This window comes from Syngnathus typhle, linkage group LG13, assembly GCF_033458585.1.
Source record: "Syngnathus typhle isolate RoL2023-S1 ecotype Sweden linkage group LG13, RoL_Styp_1.0, whole genome shotgun sequence".
NCBI lineage: Eukaryota > Metazoa > Chordata > Actinopteri > Syngnathiformes > Syngnathidae > Syngnathus > Syngnathus typhle.
The window spans coordinates 3,024,030-3,047,744 of NC_083750.1; the positions used below are offsets into that span (position 1 = coordinate 3,024,030).

General features: G+C 41.6%; 2 protein-coding genes and 1 long non-coding RNA gene across 6 annotated transcripts in view; 2 read left to right on the top strand and 1 right to left on the bottom strand.

The window, feature by feature from the left end:
• Positions 1-2,963, top strand: part of LOC133166131 (ETS-related transcription factor Elf-1-like) — a 10,741-nt gene extending 7,778 nt beyond the window's left edge. For both annotated transcript variants that reach the window (XM_061296151.1, XM_061296152.1), the window contains one exon: positions 16-2,963. In XM_061296151.1, the coding sequence (XP_061152135.1) occupies positions 16-580 (565 nt within the window). In that variant the 3' untranslated portion in view covers positions 581-2,963. The remainder of the gene's footprint in view (positions 1-15) is intronic.
• LOC133166136 (uncharacterized) lies at positions 2,230-5,200 on the bottom strand. The gene is made up of 2 exons (XR_009717700.1): positions 5,138-5,200; positions 2,230-3,519 (listed from the first exon to the last, which is right to left on the bottom strand). It is a non-coding gene; the product is annotated as an uncharacterized LOC133166136 (long non-coding RNA).
• On the top strand, positions 5,191-23,585 carry sugt1 (SGT1 homolog, MIS12 kinetochore complex assembly cochaperone). Of its 3 annotated transcripts, none has more exons than XM_061296153.1 (13): positions 5,191-5,340; positions 5,432-5,480; positions 6,182-6,272; positions 6,500-6,569; positions 7,233-7,303; positions 7,563-7,616; positions 9,737-9,762; positions 9,942-9,967; positions 10,277-10,373; positions 11,574-11,681; positions 20,850-20,940; positions 21,649-21,854; positions 22,543-23,585. In XM_061296153.1, the coding sequence occupies exons 1-13, from the start codon at positions 5,327-5,329 to the stop codon at positions 22,642-22,644; spliced, it is 1,005 nt and encodes a 334-aa protein (XP_061152137.1). In that variant the 5' UTR covers positions 5,191-5,326; the 3' UTR covers positions 22,645-23,585. The 3 variants fall into 3 exon arrangements, with proteins under 3 accessions (XP_061152137.1, XP_061152138.1, XP_061152139.1); XM_061296154.1 differs by having other exon boundaries at positions 5,192-5,340; positions 21,652-21,854; XM_061296155.1 differs by having other exon boundaries at positions 5,192-5,340; positions 21,682-21,854.
• Positions 23,586-23,715: the final 130 nt, after the last annotated feature.

Genomic DNA, 23,715 nt, shown 5'->3' on the forward strand with positions numbered 1-23,715 from the left:
GCTTATGTGCTGTAGGTATTATTACCAAAGAGGCATCCTGAATAAGGTTGAAGGCCAGCGCCTTGTCTATCAATTCTCCTCACTGCCCAAAGACATGATCTATATCACAGACGGCGAGGGCGTCCAACAGGAAGAAGAACACGATGACGCGAGTGCTAACGACGGAGTGAGTGAGGATTCTGACGACAGCACCGTATCTTCCAGTGACCAATCATTGGAGGAAGAATATTCCATCCCACCAAAGAAGACGTCATTTTGCTCGGTCCAGCGGATCAAGCAAACTCGTGACACTGTCCTTCGACCTTCAAGCTCCAGCCTCATCCAGGAGCAGCATTTGCCCATTGTGTCTGCCGAGATGTTGCGCACACTCCAGAACCTGCAGAAGGTCCAGTCTCTCCAGCCGGCAGGTCACGCCTCTGTCTTCAAAACAGCTCAGCTGCTGGGGAGTCTGTGTGAGCAACAGGCCTCTGCTGACAGTAGTGCTGCGCTGGAGACATGTGATAGAAAGTCACAGTTGGGAACCAAAGCTTCTCAGGTGGAGACCCCGAAGCTGGTGTCGCTTATTGGCTCTGACCAGTAGAATAATGAGCCATCCATACACGCACGCACGCACACACGCACACACACACACACGCACATACGCACACGCACGCACGCACGCACGCACACACACAAGACCGAGACACACATGCGCCACACACTTCCACTCAGCTGCTGAGCTGCAATGTTAGCAAGTAAGCGTTTGGATTTGAAAGAATCATAAAAAAAAAAAAAAAAACATGTTCATAGTCATCCTCTCAGTTACTTGTATCTGGTGAAACCAAAGACATGACATGCACTGGAATCTGCAGCGCTTCTGCAGGCACTCTCCCGTTGCACTTCTCAGTAGCACATTGTGCTCCGCCGCCATTCTTTCTCTGTCTTGAGTCCTCACATGCTGAAGCATTCCTCTGCCTTGACAATGACTTTGCACTAATGTTTATCCTGCTGTATGTTTTCTTCAAGTGCCTAATGATCTCGGTATATCCTGTCCCTCCTTACTCTTGAGGGTAGTATGGAAACATTCCATTTTTTTTACATGTTTTTTTTCATGATAAAAGGGATAGTAGTTATAGCACTGCTGCTGTAAATATATAAGGTGCAGTATCTACAGCAGACTTTTTTTTGTTCTGTTTTTGACAATCACTTGTGATCTCTATCTTTTTCTTAGCTACTGTGTCACCTACAATTGAGCTTTCGTGCAATGCACAACCTTAGATTTGCTTATATGGACCTAAAGTCTTTGTTTACTTGTTATGTATTTACTGTATATCTGAACTTTAACGTGTGCCCAGTTGCCATTTTTTTTTTCTCTCTCAGGTTTTGTTTTGCCTATACTCTATGCAAAAAAAAGTACAATGGCTGGTTTTCTGATGAGGTACTAATAAGTTCAATGTTTTGTTGTACGGGTTCATTCCATGTTAGTTCTCTTTACAGCAGTAGTGGGCTGTGCATTTCACACCTAGACCTTCAGGTCTCTGAATTAATCCAACCTTCAATAACTATTTTATGGCTATAAAACTGCTACTGCAGGTACAGATGCGACAAAAAAAAAAGCAAAAAAAAGACCCTGATAAAATTGCAATATAATTTCAGAATATAGCAACACTTTATTCACCAAAAACCCTTCAAGCTTTGAGGTTGCCCGACCTTGCTTAACATCTAGCTTTTCTTTTACAGCAACTAAATCATTTCTTTTCCTCCTTCAGCCATGGTGGGTTGACAAAACAGCGATTAAATCAACACGCAGCTCGCTACAGATGCAGTTTGCTCGCTCTGGCTAGTACATTCTCTGACTATCCAATCAAAGCGTGTGAATACGCTGACGTTTCCGTACGCCTGTTAGAAGGCCTTGGTGTCGCCAACTCAGAATCTGATTGGTTGAAGCAACAGTCTGATCGACATTTATTTTATGTTACTCAGAACTGATTGTGAAGGCCTCCAGGCAGATTTCTTTGACCCTGGCAACAAATAGTAGCTGAAATGTGATTGGTTAAATGCTTAAATATGAAAATACACATCTGGAAGCAGTGCAACCAGGGTGCTCGCAATGACAGGAAGCGGACAGACCATTTGGAATTATTTAATACATATTAAATTTGCTCATAAATACGTATTAAATTAACATGTATTCATGGACAAAATATAATTAACATCAGTCTGTGATTCTGATATTTTTAGGCCAGCAGAGAAGGCCTTGCAGGCCCTGACGGCCCACCACTGCTTTTACAGCTATTGTTTGAATCTTACTTACCCAGCCCACAAGTTTCAAATCACTCCACAAAAACTGAGCGCAACACATTTTAGACCAGGGGTGTAAAACTCATTTTTTTCGCGGGCCGCATTGTAGTCATAGCTTCTTTCGGAGGGCCACTATGACTGTCAACCCAATTAAATGTACGAGCACCTCATATACAGTAAAAGCTACAAAACAAACTGACAAATAACTCGTTTTAAAATCAGACGAGTAAACACTGGTCAAATATTTAAAAAAAAAAAGATATTAAAAGTGAAGACAATTTGCAATTCTAGTAATGACACGAATTTGTCTTCGCAGGCCACATAAAATGATGTGGCGGACTGTATCTGGCCCCCGGGCCTTGAGTTTGACACTTGTGTTTTAAACAGACTGATGATAACATCAGTTACACTTTCTAACTGTGCTTATGCCCCCCTTGGAAACGTGTGCTAAATGTTTTACTACTTTATTAAGTAATTTGGAATCCTCTCTGTGTTATGTCGACGTGTCTCAATACTATGATTTTTACAGAAATGGATTTGGAAGATTTTAACAGAGGGAAGTGTGGCATTTCTGTTGCTTTTTCTGGTTTGTTTGTTTGTTTGTTTTGATGCAGTCCAGATGTGGCTTAATATACTATTCCACGCATACGTATATCAAATAAATATAGTCTGCTCAGTGTAAATCGTATTTTTGTGAATTCGCTTACATAATTGATGGAAAGTGCAAGTAAATTTTAAGAACTCTTTACTTTGGATTTGGAGCTAGAGGGTTACTGTTAAAGTTAAAAATAATAACATTGGGTGCCATCCTTTTGACCTGTAAAAGGATATACTGCATGGTAGCCAAATAAACATTATCCACCTAGAGCAGTGGTTCTTAACATTGTTGGAAGTACCAAACCCCGCCAGTTTCATATGCGCATTCACCGAACCCCTCTTTAGTGAAAAATAAAAATATATTTTTCAAATTATAGACATCAATGTTTTTTACTGGCGCACATAATGAGCCGTGAATGAACATCACCCTTTTCAATGAACAAAACAAACACAATGCATAAACTCAAACCAAATTACATACCTGCAAATCAGTGTGACTTACCTATGTTGCCTTTGCGAGACCAGTTCAGATTTACGTCATCATGAATTTACACGACAAATCAGGTGTGTTCGGACCTCCGCAGTGGAGGCTCTGCCAAACCCCTGAGACCGACTCACCGAACCACTAGGGTTCGATCGAACCTAGGTTAAGAATAACTGACCTAGAGTGAACCAAAAATGTCATCTACCACTGTCACATTATTTGATCACATGAACGTGCATAACTAACTATGTAAAAGCTATATAATAGGGGTGTAAATCGTGGGTCACGATACGATATATCGGTACAAAGAACTACGATACGATATTTGCCGATATCCTAAAGCCTGCTGTGATTCATTCACGATATATCACGATATAGTGCTCTACGATCGATATATATATATTTTTAAAATATAGAACAATATCCTGATTTATAACAATTCATATGCAAAATCAACAAGGTACTGCAAACTCTTTATTTAGGAAATTACAAGAGTATTGTAGTATACAAAGTAGGGGTGTAACGATTCATCGATACACATCGATTAATCGATATAATGCTCTACGATCTATTGGCATCGATGCTAAATGTAAACATCGATTTATATCGCCGTGTTTGACCTCGGACATTAGACGCGACTTTATTTTGAAATCCAGTTCATTGTTGCTTGCTTCCTCTTTCCGGGAGCAGTGCGCCCGGCGTTGTTGTGTTGTGAGCAGAGCAGGCACGTGAAAGGGGAGTCGACAACTAGTACGCGGCTCCTGGGCTGGTGCTATGGCTAGTGTCCAAAAAGACGAGGAAATTTGCTCCCCTTTAGGCTTCAAGTCATTCGTTTGGAAGCACTTTGGATTCCAAAGAAAAGATGGCTCAACGGACAAGACACGTGCAGTTTGTAAATCCTGCCATGCGGTGATAAAATATTCAGGGAGCACAAATCTCGCCGCGCATTTAAAGAAAAAACACGACATCAAAGTTCAGTGTTAAAATAAGCACTTTGTATACGGCAATACTCTTGTAATTTCCTAAATAAAGAGTTTGCAGTACCTTGTTGATTTTGCGTATGAATTGTTATAGATCAGGATATTGTTCTATATTTTTTATTTAAAAAAAAAAAAAAAAAAACGATCGTAGAGCACTATATCGCGATATATCGTGAATGAATCGCAGCAGGCTTTAAGATATCGGCAAATATCGTATCGTAGTTCTTTGTATCGATATCGTATCGTGACAAAACCCGCGATTTACACCCCTAATACAAAGTGCTTATTTTAACACTGAACTTTGATGTCTTGTTTTTTCTTTAAATGTGCGGCGAGATTTGTGCTCCCTGAATATTTGATCACCGCATGGCAGGATTTACAAACTGCACGTGTCTTGTCCGTTGAGCCATCTTTTCTTTGGAATGACTTGAAGCCTAAAGGAGAGAAAATTTCCTCGTGTTTTTGGACACTAGCCATAGCACCAGCCCAGGAGCCGCGTACTAGTTGTCGACTCCCCTTTCACGTGCCTGCTCTGCTCACAACACAACACGCGCGCAAAGCAAGCAACAATGAACTGGATTTCAAAACAAAGTCGCTTCTAATGTACAAGATGGTCAAACACGGCGACATAAATCGATGTTTACGTTTAGCATCGATGCCAATAAATCGTCGTGCATTATATCGATTAATCGATGTGTATCGATGAATCGTTACACCCCTACTATATAACTTAATGTAACAACGTGAAATATATTTACAAACTAATAGTAAAATATCTCTCTAAATACATACTCACGGTGTATTTAAACGTGATCTCTTATTACCCTTGCAATAATGAATACTTTTATTTTCTATTATGCCAACAGTCTTCCAGAAAAACATGCTCACTTCCGGCTTCCAGCAACTTCGACGGAAGTACCACTCACTAGCGGTCTTGCTGGGCTGGCTAAAATAGAACTCTACCTGACCAACTAGCAACAGAGCGATGGCTACTAAACTGTAAGTTAAATACTAACAACATGAAGAATAATAGAACATTTGCTTGCACAATGGTTAGCTCCTAAATTGCTCTCTTTTCCTTCTGGTTTAGTAGTTTCCCTGACAGCCTCATTGACGAAGACCCACAGAAAGCTCTCGAGGTAAACATTTACTACCCATGCACTAGTTGTAAACACATGGATCAGAAATAGATTTGCAAGTGGCCGTGGTGGCGTTGATCGATTAGTAATTCAAGATGCCACAGCTAGCTTTCTAAGACAATAACGTGGGTGCACACATGCAGGCTAACATTAGCTTTTGCTTTGATTGTCACGAGCTAGCCTAGTTAGCCAAGGTAGCCTGCCTTGCACCCTCGTTGTGTATTATTGTCCATTGATTTTTGTCAAAAAAAGTTTGTGATCGGAAGATTAATAATTAGGCCACTTACGAGTTTGTCTGAGTAGTTAAAATCCATATTGTGGTTTGGTCTAAGTCGCCATGGTAACTTGTGATGCAAATAGTTATCCTGAGTGTGTAAGAAAGGTAAGAAAAAGTATCCTTTAAGTAGTTTTGTTAATTTTTATTTAAGTCGAATTTTAAACTGATGAGTAACACAAGGGTCAACTAAGTAAAGACATCCCCCACATACATTTGGCATTTATAAATCACTGGAATCTCCCCCCAGCATTTTATTAAAAAAAAAAAAAAAACTGAATTATGTATATTTGATGGAAGGAGTGGAGCTCTTTACAAGCCCTAGGCTTCGTCTCCCTCCTTGCACAGTTATTGATATAATAATATGTGCCAAACAATAAACTAACTATTTATCCATTACCAATATGAATAAATTTTCTCTTTAAAGGCAGTGAATGAGGCCTTGCAAGGAAACCCCAACAACACTGAGTGGCTCTGTCAGCGTGCCTATGCTTACATACTTCTCAAAAACTACAGCTGTAAGTCTTCATGTTTCCAGCCTTTTTTTCAGGATTTCGGACGATTATTGTAGAATTGAATTATTTTGTATGAACAAGAAATGTATCATTTAGGATACTTTTATGTGAGCTTTTTCTGAGTGGACACAACATTTGCTAACTTTCCCCTTTTCCCTACCATTAATTAAGAAAATCAAAATTGAGAAAAACAATCCCATCACAACATATTTTATGTCACCTCTTTACAGGTGCTGTTAAAGATGCCAAGAAAGTGCAACAACTGAATCCAGGCCTTTCCCTTGCCTTCATGCGAACAGGGTGTGTATTGTGGGTGTGGGATTGGTCGAGAAAATTGTATATTTCTAATAAATATGTAGCTAGGAATAAATACCCTAAATTCTGGACAACAAAACATGTGATGACATGAAAGCTGTAGAAGCAGCTAAATTTAGCCCTGTTAGCTGTTGCTGTCCTGTTGTCAGTTGCCAAAGAAACAACAGAGAGATGTGAGTCGCACTGCAGAGATGGCTGTATTTATCACACTCGTTCCCTATGCTATTTAAACTCAACTCAAGATTCTTATATTCACTCTCAATTGCTCCTTAAACAGTAGTGCACCGGTATGCATACAAACATCTGCATTTCTCTGTTAAGGCAGCCCGTCGCGCCCTCATATGTGGCACTCCAACCACAAATGGCTGATGAATTTTCAGTCAAGATGGTTTTAACCGTCCATTGTGTTCTCTTACTTTATCGGTCAGATGTGACAACTCCGGGTAAATCTATTGGTGGCTTGAAGTTTATCGGTAAAACTTCATAAATAAACCATGTCACATTAAAAGCCACAGCGTTCAAAGAACATTACTTCTTTGGCAGCCACTTTTGTGCTTTAATCGGTACTCTCTCGTGGGTCATTTGTGTTGTTGGAATCAAGAAAGCATAAGCAGCCATTTCTTGTTTTTTATGTTTTCATACCTACAGAATAGCAGAGTACCATCTGAACCACTATGAGTCAGCCCATGCTGCGTTCACTCAGGGACAACAACTGGATGGTGGGGGATCCTTTTGCAATTACGTGTTTGTCTGTTTGTCTCTGACATTTTTTATACATTTGCTGACGTTTGCTCGCTCCAAAGTGATTAACTACAGTCTCTGTTTGTGGATTTTCAAAGGAAAGCCAACCATAATGACAGACCTGTTTGAAAATACAACTACTAACGTCAACTATCAAGACATTGTTAGATATCTTATGTGTATCATTTTATTTTAAGAAAAAAAACAAACAGAGCATCTTGTTTTTGTGTTTGACAGTTTCTGACAAGTCATTTGAGGTTTGGATCAAGCGATGTGAGGAGATGTTGGGTGGTGAGTATTATGTTTTCCAGTTTATTTGTACATCACATGAAACTGATATTTGAACAGGTATGTATGTGTGTGCGTGCCATTTTGTATTTTATTATAAATACTAGGGGTGTAAATCGCGGGTTTTGTCACGATACGATATCATATCGATACAAAGAACCACGATACGATATTTGCCGATATCTTAAAGCCTGCTGCGATTCATTCACGATACATCACGATATAGTGCTCTACGATCGATTTTTTTTTTTTTTTTTAATAAAAAATATAGAACAATATCCTGATTTATAACAATTCATACGCAAAATCAACAAGGTACTGCAAACTCTTTATTTAGGAAATTACAAGAGTATTGCAGTATACAAAGTGCTTATTTTAACACTGAACTTTGATGTCGTGTTTTTTCTTTAAATGTGCGGCGAGATTTGTGCTCCCTGAATATTTTATCACCGCATGGCAGGATTTACAAACTGCACGTGTCTTGTCGGTTGAGCCATCTTTTCTTTGGAATCCAAAGTGCTTCCAAACGAATGACTTGAAGCCTAAATGGGAGCAAATTTCCTCGTCTTTTTGGACACTAGCCATAGCACCAGCCCAGGAGCAGCGTACTAGTTGTCGACTCCCCTTTCTCGTGCCTGCTCTGCTCACAACACAACAACGCCGGGCGCACTGCTCCCGGAAAGAGGAAGCAAGCAACAATGAACTGGATTTCAAAATAAAGTTGCGTCTAATGTCCGAGGTCAAACACGGCGATGTAAATCGATGTTTACGTTTAGCATCGATGCCAATAAATCGTAGAGCATTATATTGATTAATCAATGTGTATCGATGTATCGTTACACCCCTAATAAATACCCACTGTTCAACCATAAACCTGCTGAAGCAGAGTTCATTGAAAGATGTAGCCCAGGGGTGGCCAATACGTCGATCGCGATCGACCGGTTGATCGCCAAGCCACTATTGGTCGATCACGTGATATTCATTTATTTATTTATTTATCTCGCACTTGACGCGTGTTCAAACAACACAACACAAACACGCTAGCTCGCGAGTTCCCTCCAATTGTCAGAACCCTGTTTTTTCTCTTAAACTTAAGAAAGGGTATAAGATGAGTGGAGCAGCTGGCCATAGTAAGAAGTATCACTTTCATAGGGAATGGGAGTAGGACTTTTTTTTTTTTTTTCACGATGACATAATTTTTTTTTTTTTTTTTTTGTGCGTAGATCTTTGTGATTTGGTCATTTCAAAAGTAGCTCGCGAGCTGAAAACGTTTGAGCACTCCTGATGTAGCCCATAGGTGTCAAACTCAAGGCCCGGGGGCCAGATATAACCCCATCCCATATCATTTTATGTGGCCCGCGAAGACAACTTGTGCATCAACTTCATGTTGTCAATACTAAAGTTACAATACGTCTTCACAAACATGGCTCGCAATTTTTATTAGCATTCATCTTTTAAAAATATTTGAACAGTTTTGACTAGTGTCTTATTTCAAAAATCATTAGTTTGTTGCATAGCCTACACAGCATGTAGTAGAAGGTGTTGACAGTCATAATGGCCCTCTGAAGGAAACTGAGTAGGATGTGGCCCACAACAAAAATGAGTTTGACCCACTTGATGTAGCTCATATCATGTTGTCTCAACCATCTTGTGTTAACGACAAATATGCTTCATGCATCTGCCAGCGGGGTGTGATTCATCAACGTTGGAGAGCCCCAATTAGACTGATCCCCTTCATAAGCCCACCAAGACAGCAGACAAGCACTCACCCGCATCCATGACCTGATTAAGACAACATAATGTGCTTCTTGTCATCTCTTTCCTCTTCTCTGTCCGTGTTCTCTCTGTTGATGCCAGTGAATATTGTTTGTCTGGATGAAGTGCAATTCAGGCTTCCTCATGCTCACAATTTATTTATTTATAATTTATTGGTTTTTATTTTTTATTGGGCATGGGTGGTCCAGTAAACAAGCCGGTGGCAAATTTGTGTTGCATTTCTTAGTTGTCAATTCGCCTTGCTGAAGAAAAAGAACTAGTGTGGAAAAAGTCAGGCTTGAATTGTTTAGAAGATGAGTTAAACCTTTGCGCGTCACACAACCAGATTTTCCTTTTTCATCCTGCAGAAAAGCCGCACAACGGCAGTGACTCGGTGAGTTCTGCATGGCCACCTGGGGGAGTCGTTGGTCCTCCGCGCCAATAGCACAAGTTCTCTCTGTATAGCAATCCACAAAATTGTATATCCGTCTTATTTGTTTTGTTTGCTTTGTTTCTTGATTAACATAATGTTGTTCTCTTTTTATATAATTGCTTTGGGGCTAAATGATGCAGCAAATACCAGTATTGCCACATGTGAAGTAAGTATACCACATAATTATGGATTTGTTGCTATGCTAATGGAATGTTTTGATACAGTCACAGCGATATTTGAGCCATGGGTTCGTCGCCTTAATTTTTATTCCACAAGCGTTAATCAAAAACGCACGTATATACTAACCTAAAGGAGAAGAAAATTGACTTCCACTTTAAGAATAAAGGGCTTCTAGTTTTGCACATACAATATCGCAAACAGAAGTATTTTTTTTAATTACAGTTGGTAGCCTGATAAAGCGTTTAACCCATTTGAATGTATTTCAGACCATTCGCTCATTGGGTGTCTCTTGCAGACATGACTGGTACCAAACAGAATCTCAAGTCATCGTCTCTGTTATGGCAAGAAATGTGCCGAAGGACGCTGTGTGTGTCAACTTCATGGAAAAAGAGGTATGAATGCCCTCTTGAGTTTTCATTTTAATGCGTGCACATCTGATGCTTGACAAATTGATTTGCTTGTACCGTTCAAACTGAACTGGCAGAAAGCGTGACTTTACCGTGTCCGCGACTCAAACACCACTCCACATTCTCCCACATACATGTTCCCCACAGGCTAACTATTCTTCTAGTGATGTCTTGTTAACGTTGCCCCCAAAGTGTAGATCTAAGAACAATTTAGCCTCTCACCATTCGCCTACCTCTTAATTGCCAGAAGATAGGAGGTGTAACTGATCTCGGAACAGCCGCACTGGGCCTGCGCCTCTGGGGACAGTCGTCTTTTTCTCCCCTTTATATTTCTACTCTTCTCGTCTCTCAGCGTCTCTGACTGCAGGGCACCCGGTGAACAACTTTGTCTTTTTCATAAAATCTAAGAATAACAAATGGAGTTTACCATCAAGAAATCCCCGTTCTAAATCACATAATCATATATCTGTATTTCACACCAAAGCTCCCTCTGTGGTGCGAAGGCAGATACGTTTGCGCTTTTATTAGGTCACTATATACAAAGGAAATTAAAGATGAAAGGCAAGAGTTCCATTTCTTTTCCCTGGCGGATGAGTGCGCTGCACTTGTATACCTACATCCAGACACCGCCGGAATTCTTGATGCGATGAATATTAAGGCTCTGATTCTTTTAAGAATTGCCCAAAGCGACACGCTAACTGTCGAAGTTTTTGTTCCAGATGAATTATTTCATTTAGGCCTGATTGAATTAGAGCCAGTGTGTTTTCAGCTTTGTTTGCTGAGCCAAACTGCAGGCACTTGTCGACTTTCTAGTCATGTTCTATATAAGGGCACCTTTTGGCTTGTGATAAGTGTGGGCATTTGGGACCGTGCCGAGGTTACGTTGCTCGCTGTAAGTTAACAAGCCACCCATCCGCTCCCAATGAGTGACAGACCGGCCGCGTATAGGAGCTGTCTGGCCCTCCTTCGTCTCTAATCACACTGCGGCCACAGGGGACAGCAGCACCGAATCAGATGTTTATTTTTCTTGAACATGCAGATGTCTCCAAAGTATTCAGCGCTCTGAAGAATTTAACAACATCCATTAAACATTTACATTAGTTGTCTATGTGAGTGATTGTTCAGAAATGGTAGTCAGTGACCTTTTTTTTTTTAAACAACTTGTTATCCACGTGCTTTCTGCAGCTCTCAGCTTCAATAAGGCTGACATCTGGGGAAAATTACAATCTCAACCTCCACCTTCTGCATCCCATCATCCCACAACAAAGCACCTTCCAGGTTCTCACCACCAAGGTATGCTGTTTGTTTGGGCTGTGTGTGACCTTAGAACAGCTTTTAAAACAAGGCTGTGAACATTTATGAAGGAAGATGATCATAATCATTTAAAGTGGACATCTGTGCTTGTTCCTCAATGAGAGTCATACACGTTAAAAAAAAAAATTGTAATGAGAAAGATGACATGTTTATGAATCGGAAACAGACTTGAAAGCTGCCATTTTGTGTTATTCCGTGATCCTTAACCGTTAGAGCAGTTGCATAAATAGCTCAATTTGATGTATCTGTATCAAGGCATTGAAAATACCACCCACCATGATGTGAAATGTTTTAATTTGTGGGAGATCTGCACTAGTTTGACTAGTTTCCATCCAATATTACGCAGCCACTATATCCAGTCTTCTCAGTAATTCTGTTTTGTTTGATACATTTGGCACCAACATTTGTTGAACTATTGAACTAGCTGCCACTTCCCATAGTTCCTTAATGCCGCTAAAGCTCTCTGAAAGAGAAGAGATGAAGAAATCCTCGCCGACTATACACGTTGAGGTCGGGGATTCGCTCTGTCCTACTCATGCAGTCATTCAGGCTGCACACGTTTGAGTTCCTCAGCACTTTTAAAGTAATTACGGGCGTAATGAGCGCGAAGGGCACTGTTTTAAAACTATAAACTAATTAGTGGGTATTAGAGTTTGATGTGTGCTAATGACTGTGCAGATTCAAAGTTTTGCCCGTTGTCAAGTTTTATCCTGAGTCTACGGACTAAAGGTTCATTTTTGTGGCAGTTATTGGTGTCTTTTCAGGGTTGGCCATTGTAGAATTTGCTAAACTGTCAATGGATTTTAGCCCAGTCTTCATTTAATGAACTACATTCTCATCTCATCTTCATTAAGCTATGAAAATTCATAGTGATTCAGTAGCAGTTATTATTTAATGTGGAGGTTTGAATCCCGTCTAGTCTAGTTTTGTGCATTGTCGACATTTTTTTCAGTAACAAGAATCTTCTCACTGATTAACACTAGTCTGAAGAATATTTCTCATCCAGGTATGTCCAAGAGAATGTGAGAGGAGTGTTGAATTTTTAGACTCTCCTTGAAAATTCAGTAATTACTTGCACAGAAGCTTCTCTTCCTTTGTGCCCATTGTCTCCACTTGCCACGGAGTGCTGACCCGAACCCAAAAAAAGTACCTTGGCTCTTCCATGGCAACAGCAGACACTGCATACCAAGGTGCACGTCTGCAGCTACTTAATGAGGGCCTACTCTGAGCGACTTAGTCATTTTAGGCAGCCTCTTTGTACATCTCCACGTCTTTCTTTTTTTTTTTTAACTCCTGATATGCTGTCTTTGACTTTTTCTACTGTCAGTCTCCGAGGCCCCCTCATGGCACGCACACACCACCGTTCCTTGACGCTGGCGCACACCCAGACAGACAGACACACACACACACACACACAAACACACTCACACGTACCTACCTTGAGGATAATGCGGCAGAGTGTTCAAACCTCCCCACAAAGCCCTGACTGTGTGCTTGGTCCACTGGGCTTCTCTGGTATACATGGCCCTTAGGTATGTGCACTCACACACAGACGCATACACAGCCCTCATTAGTAACTCGGTTCCAAAATGACTTAGGTGACCACGTGTGTACGCTTGCATGACAATGTGAACCTATGAAGCCTCGTTTCAATTTTCCCGAGTTGTTTTCTCTGATTTCCTTCAAGTAGAAAAGTCACTTTGAGGTGTGGAAGATTGGCAAAATCAAGTTTCTTCACACTGGCGGCGTGTATTTGAAGAGGGCCTTTAAAAAAGAAAAAAAGGATACGTTGTTTTGAGAGCTGTCGATTGATTCTGAGATAGAGTTCTTGCGCCACATTCATCTCCTTGTTGTCTTTAAAAGAATCTTATTAGCGGTGCGCTAACATGCATACACACGCTTGTGCACAAACACAAATTCAAATTTGACAACAGGCTAAAAAGTAATCTTTCAACATCATTCCTTTCCAAGTATGTGTGTGTTTGGTCACACATTATTGTCAGTTTGACCGCTTCCTGTCCACCACCACAACAGACATTCCAACCGCAGGGGTCACCGCCACAACAGCGAGCCAATTACACACCAGTGTGTTTGATCAGAGCAGACGGCTGATATGCGCACGAGCACGCAAGCACACAAATGTACACGTAAACACAACTTGAAATACACATTTATTTTTGTGTTCAATCCAAAGCTAATCTTTTTTCTCTCCAAATAGCTCGTATTGTCTTCCCTCTTTAATTTTCATGCCTAAAATGTAAAGATTTATTTCATAAACGTGTCGTTGGAGCTGAGGCTTTATGAAATCCGCAGGGTTCTGAAAAAAAGAAGGCGCTTAGGAGGGGGCATTTGACAAGTGACACGAGACCCCAGTGCCACTCTGTAAATAATGCGTGCGTGCATGCGTGTGCATGTGTGCGCCCCCCGAGGTCCTGATGGTGGTGGCCCTCCGCGTGGTTATGCTGTCACATTCCTTTACGGGCCGTCGCTTCGCCTGTCACACACACGGAAACGCACACAGCGCCTGGCCTGCCATTTCGTTAAAAGGCAGGAAACGCAGATGTGGCAGCAGATTAATGTTGTATGGCCCAGAAGCACGCACACGGACACACACACATGCACACGCATAAAGTCCACCACATTTAGCACTACAAAAATATTTAAGACCCTGGTGTCACCTGCAACACTGGCTGGCCTTTTTTATATTATTTGTTATTCGTTCTAAGAGTTTCAAGCAAAACTTCTTGAAAAAGTAGTAGCGCAGCAGCTTATTGATTACATGGTCGCCAATAATCGATACGACACTTTTCAGTCTGGTTTTAGAGCTAATCATTCCACTGAGACAGCACTTGCTAAAGTGACTAACGATCTCCTCATAGCTATGGCTTCAAACACTTCGTCTGTACTAGGGGTGTAACGATACATCGATTAATCGATATAATGCTCTACGATTTATTGGCATCGATGCTAAAGGTAAACATCGATTTATATCGCCGTGTTTGACCTCGGACATTAGACGCGACTTTATTTTGAAATCCAGTTCATTGTTGCTTGCTTCCTCTTTCCGGGAGCAGGGAGCAGTGCGCGGCGTTGCTGCACATGAAAGGGGAGTCGACAACTAGTACGCGGCTGGTGCTATGGGTCGTGTCCAAAAAGACGAGGAAATTGGCTCCCCTTTAGGCTTCAAGTCATTCTTTGGAAGCACTTTGGATTCCAAAGAAAAGATGGCTCAACGGACAAGACACGTGCAGTTTGTAAATCCTGCCATGCGGTGATCAGCTCAGTGGCCTAGTGGTAGAGTGTCCGCCCTGAGACTGGAAGGTTGTGGGTTCAAACCCCGGCCGGGTCATACCAAAGACTATAAAAATGGGACCCATTGCCTCCCTGCTTGGCACTCAGCATTAAGGGTTGGAATTGGGGGGTTAGATCACCAACTGATTCCCGAGCGCGGCACCGCTGCTGCTCACTGCTCCCCTCTCCCCCAGGGGAAGGATTAAAATCACACGGGGATGGGTTAAATGCAGAGGACAAATTTCACCACACCCAGGTGTGTGTGTGACGATCATTGGGACTTTAATCTTTAATCTTTAATCTTAATCAAATATTCAGGGAGCACAAATCTCGCCGCACATTTAAAGAAAAAACACGACATCAAAGTTCAGTGTTAAAGTAAGCAATTTGTATACTACAATACTCTTGTAATTTCCTAAATAAAGAGTTTGCAGTACCTTGTTGATTTTGCGTATGAATTGTTATAAATCAGGATATTGTTCTATATTTTTTATTAAAAAAAAAAAAAATCGATCGTAGAGCACTATATCGCAATATATCGTGAATGAATCGCAGCAGGCTTTAGGATATCGGCAAATATCGTATCGTAGTTCTTTATATCGATATTATATCGTATCGTGACAAAACCCGCGATTTACACCCCTAGTCTGTACTGTTACTACTCGATCTTAGTGCTGCCTTCGACACTGTAGACTTCGATATTTTATTAGGGCGTCTTAAAAGTTGTGTTGGTATTTCAGGGTCAGCACTAGGCTGGTTCCATTCCTATCTATCAAACAGGACGCACCGAGTGGTCCATAGCAATGCGTCCTCGGAGCTCTATAATGTTACGTGTGGTGTCCCACAGGGATCGGTTCTCGGACCAATTCTTTTTAGTATTTATATGATTCCGCTTGGGGACATAATACGGAAATATAATATTAGTTTTCAATGCTGTGCGGATGACACCCAATTATATATGCCGTTATCGATGACAGATCCGCGGGATTGTTGTAATCTTGAGGCGTGCTTTGCGGAGATCAAGCAATGGATGTCTCTCAACTTACTTCGGACTACTGTAATGTACTAAGGGTGTAAATCGCGGGTTTTGTCACGATACGATATATCGATACAAAGAACTACGATACGATATTTGCCGATATCTTAAAGCCTGCTGCAATTCAATCACGATATATCACGATATAGTGCTCTACGATCGATTTTTTTTTTTTTTTTAAATAAAAAATATAGAACAATATCCTGATTTATAACAATTCATACGCAAAATCAACAAGGTACTGCAAACTCTTTAGGAAATTACAAGAGTATTGTAGTATAAAAAGTGCTTATTTTAACACTGAACTTTGTCGTGTTTTTTCTTTAAATGTGCGGCGAGATTTGTGCTCCCTGTATATTTGATCACCGCATGGCAGGATTTACAAACTGCACGTGTCTTGTCCGTTGAGCCATCTTTTCTTTGGAATCCAAAGTGCTTCCAAACGAATGACTTGAAGCCTAAAGGGGAGCAAATTCCCTTGTCTTTTTGGACACTAGCCATAGCACCAGCCCAGGAGCCGTGTACTAGTTGGCGACTTCCCTTTCACGTGCGTGCTCTGCTCACAACACAACACGCGCGCACTGCTCCCGGAAAGAGGAAGCAAGCAACAATGAACTGGATTTTAAAATAAAGTCGCGTCTAATGTCCGAGGTCAAACACGGCGATATAAATCGATGTTGACCTTTAGCATCGATGCCAATAAATCGTCGAGCATTATATCGATTAATCGATGTGTATCGATGAATCGTTACACCCCTATAATGTACTATTTTCGGGTCTTCCTAAGTCCCGCATCAAAAGTCTACAGTTAGTACAAAATGCTGCTGCAAGGCTGCTCTCTCGGTCAAGAAAATTTGATCACATTACCCCAATACTATCCAACTTACATTGGCTCCCGGTCCATTTAAGATGTGACTTCAAGGTCTTCTATTAACCTATAAATCACTGCATGGCTTAGCGCCTTCATATCTCGTCGACCTAGTTGTTCCTTATGTTCCGTCTAGTAACCTTTGTTCGCAAAACGCTACCCTTTTAGCGACACCGAGGGCCAAGAAAATGTCTGCAGGCTCTAGAGCATTTTCTCTTCGGGCTCCAGAGCTTTGGAATGCCCTACCAATGGATATTAGGACTGCTACTTCAGTAGAAACATTTAAGACACGTTTAAAGACACATTTCTATGACATGGCCTTTAACGGACCTGTAGTGGCCGATTCGGCTGGAGTTTGTTTTCTCCACCCCCTCCTTCCCCCCTCCCCGGCCGGGGAGGGGGTTAGGTGGCACCCATGCTGACAGCGGCTATCTGGATTCTCGAGGGCCAATTCAGGATGGGGGAACTACAGCTCAACCTCCTCGAAGACACTGCCAGGACAATTGAGGGCTCCTTCGACAGCCCTTCGCTCTGACATGGACATCCACTTTTTATTGAATTGATTTTCATATTGTATCATTTGTGCCCTCTCTGCATCTATTTCAACCTGGTGATCCTGAAAAGGGGATCCTTCCAGCTGTGGTCCCTTCTCAAGGTTTCTCATTTTCCCCCGGTAGGGTTTTTTTTGAGTTTTTCCTTGCCCTTTTGGGAGTTTAAGATCAGGGGATGCTTTGAGAATAATTGTCAATTTTTGTCTATGTGAAGCCCTTTGAGACTGCTTGTGATTTAGGGCTACACAAATAAACTAATAGACTTGACTTAACAGATAATTTTAAAGAAAGACCTACCGTATTTTCGGGACTATAAGGCGCACCTAAAAACCTAAAATTTTCACAAAAGCCGACACTGCGCCTTATAGTCCGGTGCGCCTTATATATGGACCAAATTCTTAAATTTAAACTGGCCCGAAGCATTGTGTCACGAAATCAATAATAAGTGGCCCGCTGAAGACTACGAATCATGAATCAAAAAGACTATGGATCATTATTTTGTGATTATAAAGTAATTTGTTGCGTCTGAAGTTAAAATAAAAAAGATAAACTGGAGAATGATTTGATTTGGACTAAAAATCTGACATGCATTAATGGTGGGCCTTATATAAGAACAAACTTTTAAAATGGGCCATTCATTGAAGGTGCGCCTTATAGTCCGGTGCGCCTTATAGTCTGGAAAATATGGTATATACAGTGCCTTGCAAAAGTATTCGGCCCCCTTGAACCTTTCAACATTTCGCGACATTTCAGGCTTCAAACATAAAGATATAAAAGTTTAATTTTTTGTCAAGAATCAACAACAAGTCGGACACAATCGTGAAGTAGAACAAGATTTATTGGATAATTTAAACTTTTTTAACAAAACTGAAAAGTGGGGCGTGCAATATTATTCGGCCCCCTTGCGCTAATACTTTGTAGCGCCACCTTTTGCTGCAATTACAGCTGCAAGTCGCTTGGGGTATGTCTATCAGTTTTGCACATCGAGAGATTGGAATTCTTGCCCATTCTTCCTTGCAAAACAGCTCGAGCTCAGTGAGGTTGGATGGAGAGCGTTTGTGAACAGCAGTCTTCAGCTCTTTCCACAGATTCTCGATTCAGGTCTGGACTTTGACTTGGCCATTCTAACACCTGGATACGTCTATTTGTGTTTTGGATCATTGTCCTGTTGGAAGATAAATCTCCGTCCCAGTCTCAGGTCTTTTGCAGACTCCAACAGGTTTTCTTCCAGAATGGTCCTGTATTTGGCTCCATCCATCTGCCCATCAATTTTAGCCATCTTCCCTGTCCCTGCTGAAGAAAAGCAGGCCCAAACCATGATGCTGCCACCACCATGTTTGACAGTGGGGATGGTGTGTTCAGGGTGTTGAGCTGTGTTGGTTTTACGCCAAACATAACGTTTTGCATTGTGGCCAAAAAGTTAGATTTTGGTTTCATCTGACCAGAGCACCTTCTTCCACATGATTGGTGTGTCTCCCAGGTGGCTTGTGGCAAACTTTAAACGAGACTTTTTATGGATATCTTTGAGAAATAGCTTTCTTCTTGCCACCCTTCCATAAAGGCCAGATTTGTGCAGTGCACGACTGATTGTTGTCTTATGGACAGACTCTCCCACCTCAGCTGTAGTTATCTGCAGGTCATCCAGAGTGATCATGGGTCTTCTCCTTGTTTGAGATGAAAGTTTGGAGGGACAGCCGGGTCTTGGTAGATTTGCAGTGGTCTGATACTCCTTCCATTTCTATATTGAAATTGCTTGCACAGTGCTCCTTGAGATGTTTAAAGCTTGGGAAATCTTTTTGTATCCAAATCCGGCTTTAAATTTCTCCACAACAGTATCTTGGACCTGCCTGGTGTGTTCCTTTGTCTTCATGGTTCTCTCTTCGCTTTAAACAGAACCCCGAGACTATCAAAGAGCAGGTGCATTTATACGGAGACTTGATTACACACAGGAGCATTCTATTTATCATCAGCAGTCATTTAGGACAACATTGGATCATTCAAAGATCCTCACTGATCTTCTGGAGTGAGTTTGCTGCACTGAAAGTAAAGGGGCCGAATAATATTGCACGCCCCACTTTTCAGGGTTTTTTTTGGTTAAAAAGGTTTAAATTATCCAATAAATTTCGTTCCACTTCACAATTGTGTCCCACTTGTTGTTGATTCTTGACAAAAAATTAAAATCTTATATCTTTATGTTTGAAGCCTGAAATGTGGCGAAATGTTGAAAGGTTCAAGGGGGCCGAATACTTTTGCAAGGCACTGTATATTCCAAAATAGTAATTTTCCTTAGATTTACATGAAATTGATGCAAGTTTTATAGTCTTCAAATTTTTCATTTCTACTTCCTGATTATAAAATAGCCACAAAATGGCAGCCTTGAAAAGATGCTTGCATATGTGCCGATACCTGATGTCGCTACTTGGCCATCCCTATAAAACAATTCCACTGTGCCCACTTTTCACAGATTGGGAAGAATGTTTGAAAATGGGTCCTGCTTAAAACAAGTGTGCCCGATAGAACCAAGAATATTTTATTTTGTTTACTGCTACATCAAATGGTGGCCCCTAGAGCGACCTAAACTAAAGCCACACACCAAGGTAATTAATTAGACAGGAGCAATCTTTTTCTTTTCCTCTCTTTTCTCCCTGTCTGCACTCTGTGGCACTCTGCCTCCTCTTCACCACTTGTCCACCTCTGATTTCCTCTCCAATTCTGGCACCCTCATAAATGAAGCAACACATTGCCCAGCAGAGCGGAAATGTTCCCTAATTGCACTGACATAACTAAGGCTGCCTTGCACATGCACACAGATTTATATACATCAGACACACATGTCATTAATGGTCGGTGGCATGGGTCTTACAACTGACTGTATCTTGCGTGTTTGGCTGGTATGTGCCTGTCAGGGTAGCTCCACATTAAATGCAAGTCCATGCCAGGGTTTGCTGCATTGTTTTCTTCCTCTCATGTTTTCCTGGTGTAATAATTTGGATCAGATGCTCTGTAATGCCCCCATATACTCACACAGTTGCCAGCGAGCACACACACACACACACACACATCCTGCTCATTCCATCTCTCACACTAGCCCTCTGGCTGACAGGCATCTCGTTAGTGCAGTATGTCTGTCAGTGTGCTACGAGATTGAGCTGTGCCCCCGCATATCCCCCGATGTGTCGTTCTCCCCATCTCACACAAATGCACACTCACCGAGGCCGAGTCGACCGACGGCGGCTCAGAACAGACACACTCTGTGACCTCAATAATGATCAGATGTCATGTATCTTCACTCTAATATGACACTCTAATAAAAGTGTTATTTTTGTCCCCACGCACCAAAGAAAAACATTTTGTTACACATTGTTATCTCCCTTGTTCCTTCTCCTCCCCTTATCTGTCAGGTGGAGATAAAGATGAAGAAGACAGATGCCATCAGATGGGAGAAGCTTGAGGGAGAGGGACAGGAATCCAACCTCAAACACTTCGATCCAAGTCAGTCCGTAGTTTTTGCATTTGTGCCGCCTCCGTTGACTTTCTCGGCTTCTCCTACTGAAGCCTCGTGTTCGTTTTCTCTCCTGCTCTCGCACACTGCCTCCTTCCAAAATTCATTTTGTGCTCTCAAAGAAAAAGTGGCAAGTCCAGCTCTCCTAGTCTTTTCATTAGTGTGACAGCAGAAATGTGGAGCAGAAAAAAGGAGAGTTCTGACAGCTTAATATAACTCTCCCACAATCTATTGCCAAAAGAATTAATCGCTTTTGTGAGCCTGGACGCAGATGGAAAAGTTGAAGTGTGAAATCAAACTATCCATTGCCTTCAACCCGCTCAACCTCATTTGGTGTTTACTCGTTGTCGCGTTTCAACACGAGCGTTGACATCCCCTATTATGAGATCACACCGCTTTGGGTCCACACTTGGCCCCAATACGTCTGCTTCTTATTTGGTTTCTTATTTATGCAAATCTGCGTCCGGATTACATGCATCACCCTTCCCATTGAGCCGTTATTGCAGCCTTGCAGGAAATGTACAAATGCGATCATCTGATCCCTCGCTCCATTGAAATGCAAAATGGTTTTCTGACCGCATGTGGGTTAAGCGATAAACTAGCATTTTAAAACCCAAAAGTGACTTTGATTTGTTCAAGTATCATTAAAGCAAATCATTTCTCTGTCAGTAATTAAAACAACCATTGTGTTGCCAAAGCAGCTGTCCAACAAGCATTCTTGTTGCAACCAGATCAGCACCCGACATCGTCTCACAACAACCGCAAATGGGACAAGATGGTGGTGGACATTACCGAGGAGGAGAAAAATGAGAAATTGGAGGGCGACGCGGCGCTCAACCAGCTCTTCCAGCAAATCTATTCGGATGGCTCGGACGAAATCAAGCGCGCCATGAACAAGTCTTTTGTGAGTGCAATGCTTTCGTCATTTACGCAAACATTAACATAATTGTCGTTCCCTGTCAACCCAGTCGGGATTACAGCACACATTCACTCCTTGTACGGAGTCTTTTCTCATCCGAATTTAGCAGGCTTTGCACTGTGACAAAATTACACAACTGAAAAATGCATATGTATTCCAAAATGATGTCTTATGGCAGAATTCTCTCCCCCAAAAAAAAGCCATTGATCCAGTTGGTGTAGCTCTAGTGTCGGCCATTTTGTGCTGTTTTTGTGCTTTCACTTGAACCTTTGGTACTACTTGCTTCTAAATTATCGCAAGATGGTGCTCAACCGAGGCATGAGAACGCAGTTGTCACAGCCAACACGGGAATCTGGTGCGGGTTTTTTTAACTAGTTTGAAAGATAGTTTTGTCTTGTGCATGAAGTGTGGAGAAGAAAAGACGTGAGTCAGTTCATCAGCGTGAAGTGCTGACTGTCATCCGACTGAATCCTGTGATTTGGGTTTAGCCCCCCCACCCCCGAGTGTTTTATTTTTTTTACATAATGAATAAAAGCAGCACTGCTGCCGTCAACTAATTTAGGGTGTAAGCATTTTGAAGCAAAGAGGTGATTCATAACAAGACTGTAATAATAGCTGCCCCATCCCACTGCAGTGATTTTTATTTTATTTTCTCTCCCCTTTGCCTGTGCAGACGGAGTCAAACGGCACGGTCCTGAGCACCAATTGGAAAGATGTTGGCAAGAGAAAAGTGGAAGCGAGCCCACCCGATGATGTTGAGTTGAAAAAGAACTGAGCACCTCCCTCGCTTTTCTTCTTTTCTTTTTTTCCCCCTGGGTTTGACCTGATCGTTCTCTACCTAACCCCGTCTGAAGTTCAGCAGGAGGGCTTCAAAACTTTTTGCTTTCCGCCTTCCACAGCATTTCACAACTGCGCTGTGTTCACTCAAGCGACTCCTCCCACCCACTAGTAAGTTCATTTCAGCTCAGCTCACCATTATGCTGTCTAGAATGGCCAGCTGATGAGTACAGGATGTCTATGAAACGTAAGAGGTGCCTGCAATACAAACTTAGAATGTACTCTTCAAATTACATTTTTAATGGTTTCTTATAAATCCATTGTAGCGTTGGAAAGGCAAAATGTAGACCACTTGCAAAAATACAACAAACGGAGTTTAATGCACAACATCTGGCTTGTTCCCTCAGCTAGCGATGCGGCGTGTTTATTTATTAGCAAAAATGACAAGCCTTGTTCAACAAAACTTGTATGTTATTCCCCTCATGTTGCTACATGGGATTGTTGGCAGTTATAGTTCTTGTCAACCAATCACTAGCCTGCACCAAAATATGCGTTGGTAGCTTGTCAAACCTAAATGCACCAAACTGTTTGGTGGCATAGTGTTCGTAACCTCGAAAGGCCTCCCTTGCCTATATGTTAATTTGAATACGTTGAAAGATTTGAATTATATAATTAAGGACAAAGAAGGAAATAGACAAAAACATCCGTTCGTTTTAAAGGCCTTTATGATTTCACGTTATCAGCGCTTGTATAGAAATGTAAAGTTAACAATTTGAGCTCATGTAGATGTTTTAAATGATTACTTTGGAAGTATTTTCTTTTTGCTTTGCACTTGTGCTCAGTAAGAGATCCCAGTAAGTGGTATGATGCCGCTTGTTGCACCCATGTGATCCCTCCCATCCAAGGTCTAAATAAAAGGTTTCTTGTTTGTCACTCTAACGTCGTCTCTGACAATTGTTTCGGACACGTTGAAAAGTCTCGGGGGCGGGTGTGGCGAGGATCTGTCAGCCCAAAGAACAGCAATCTAGGATGGCAGGGAGCCAAGTTGGGTTTATATCATATGATGGTG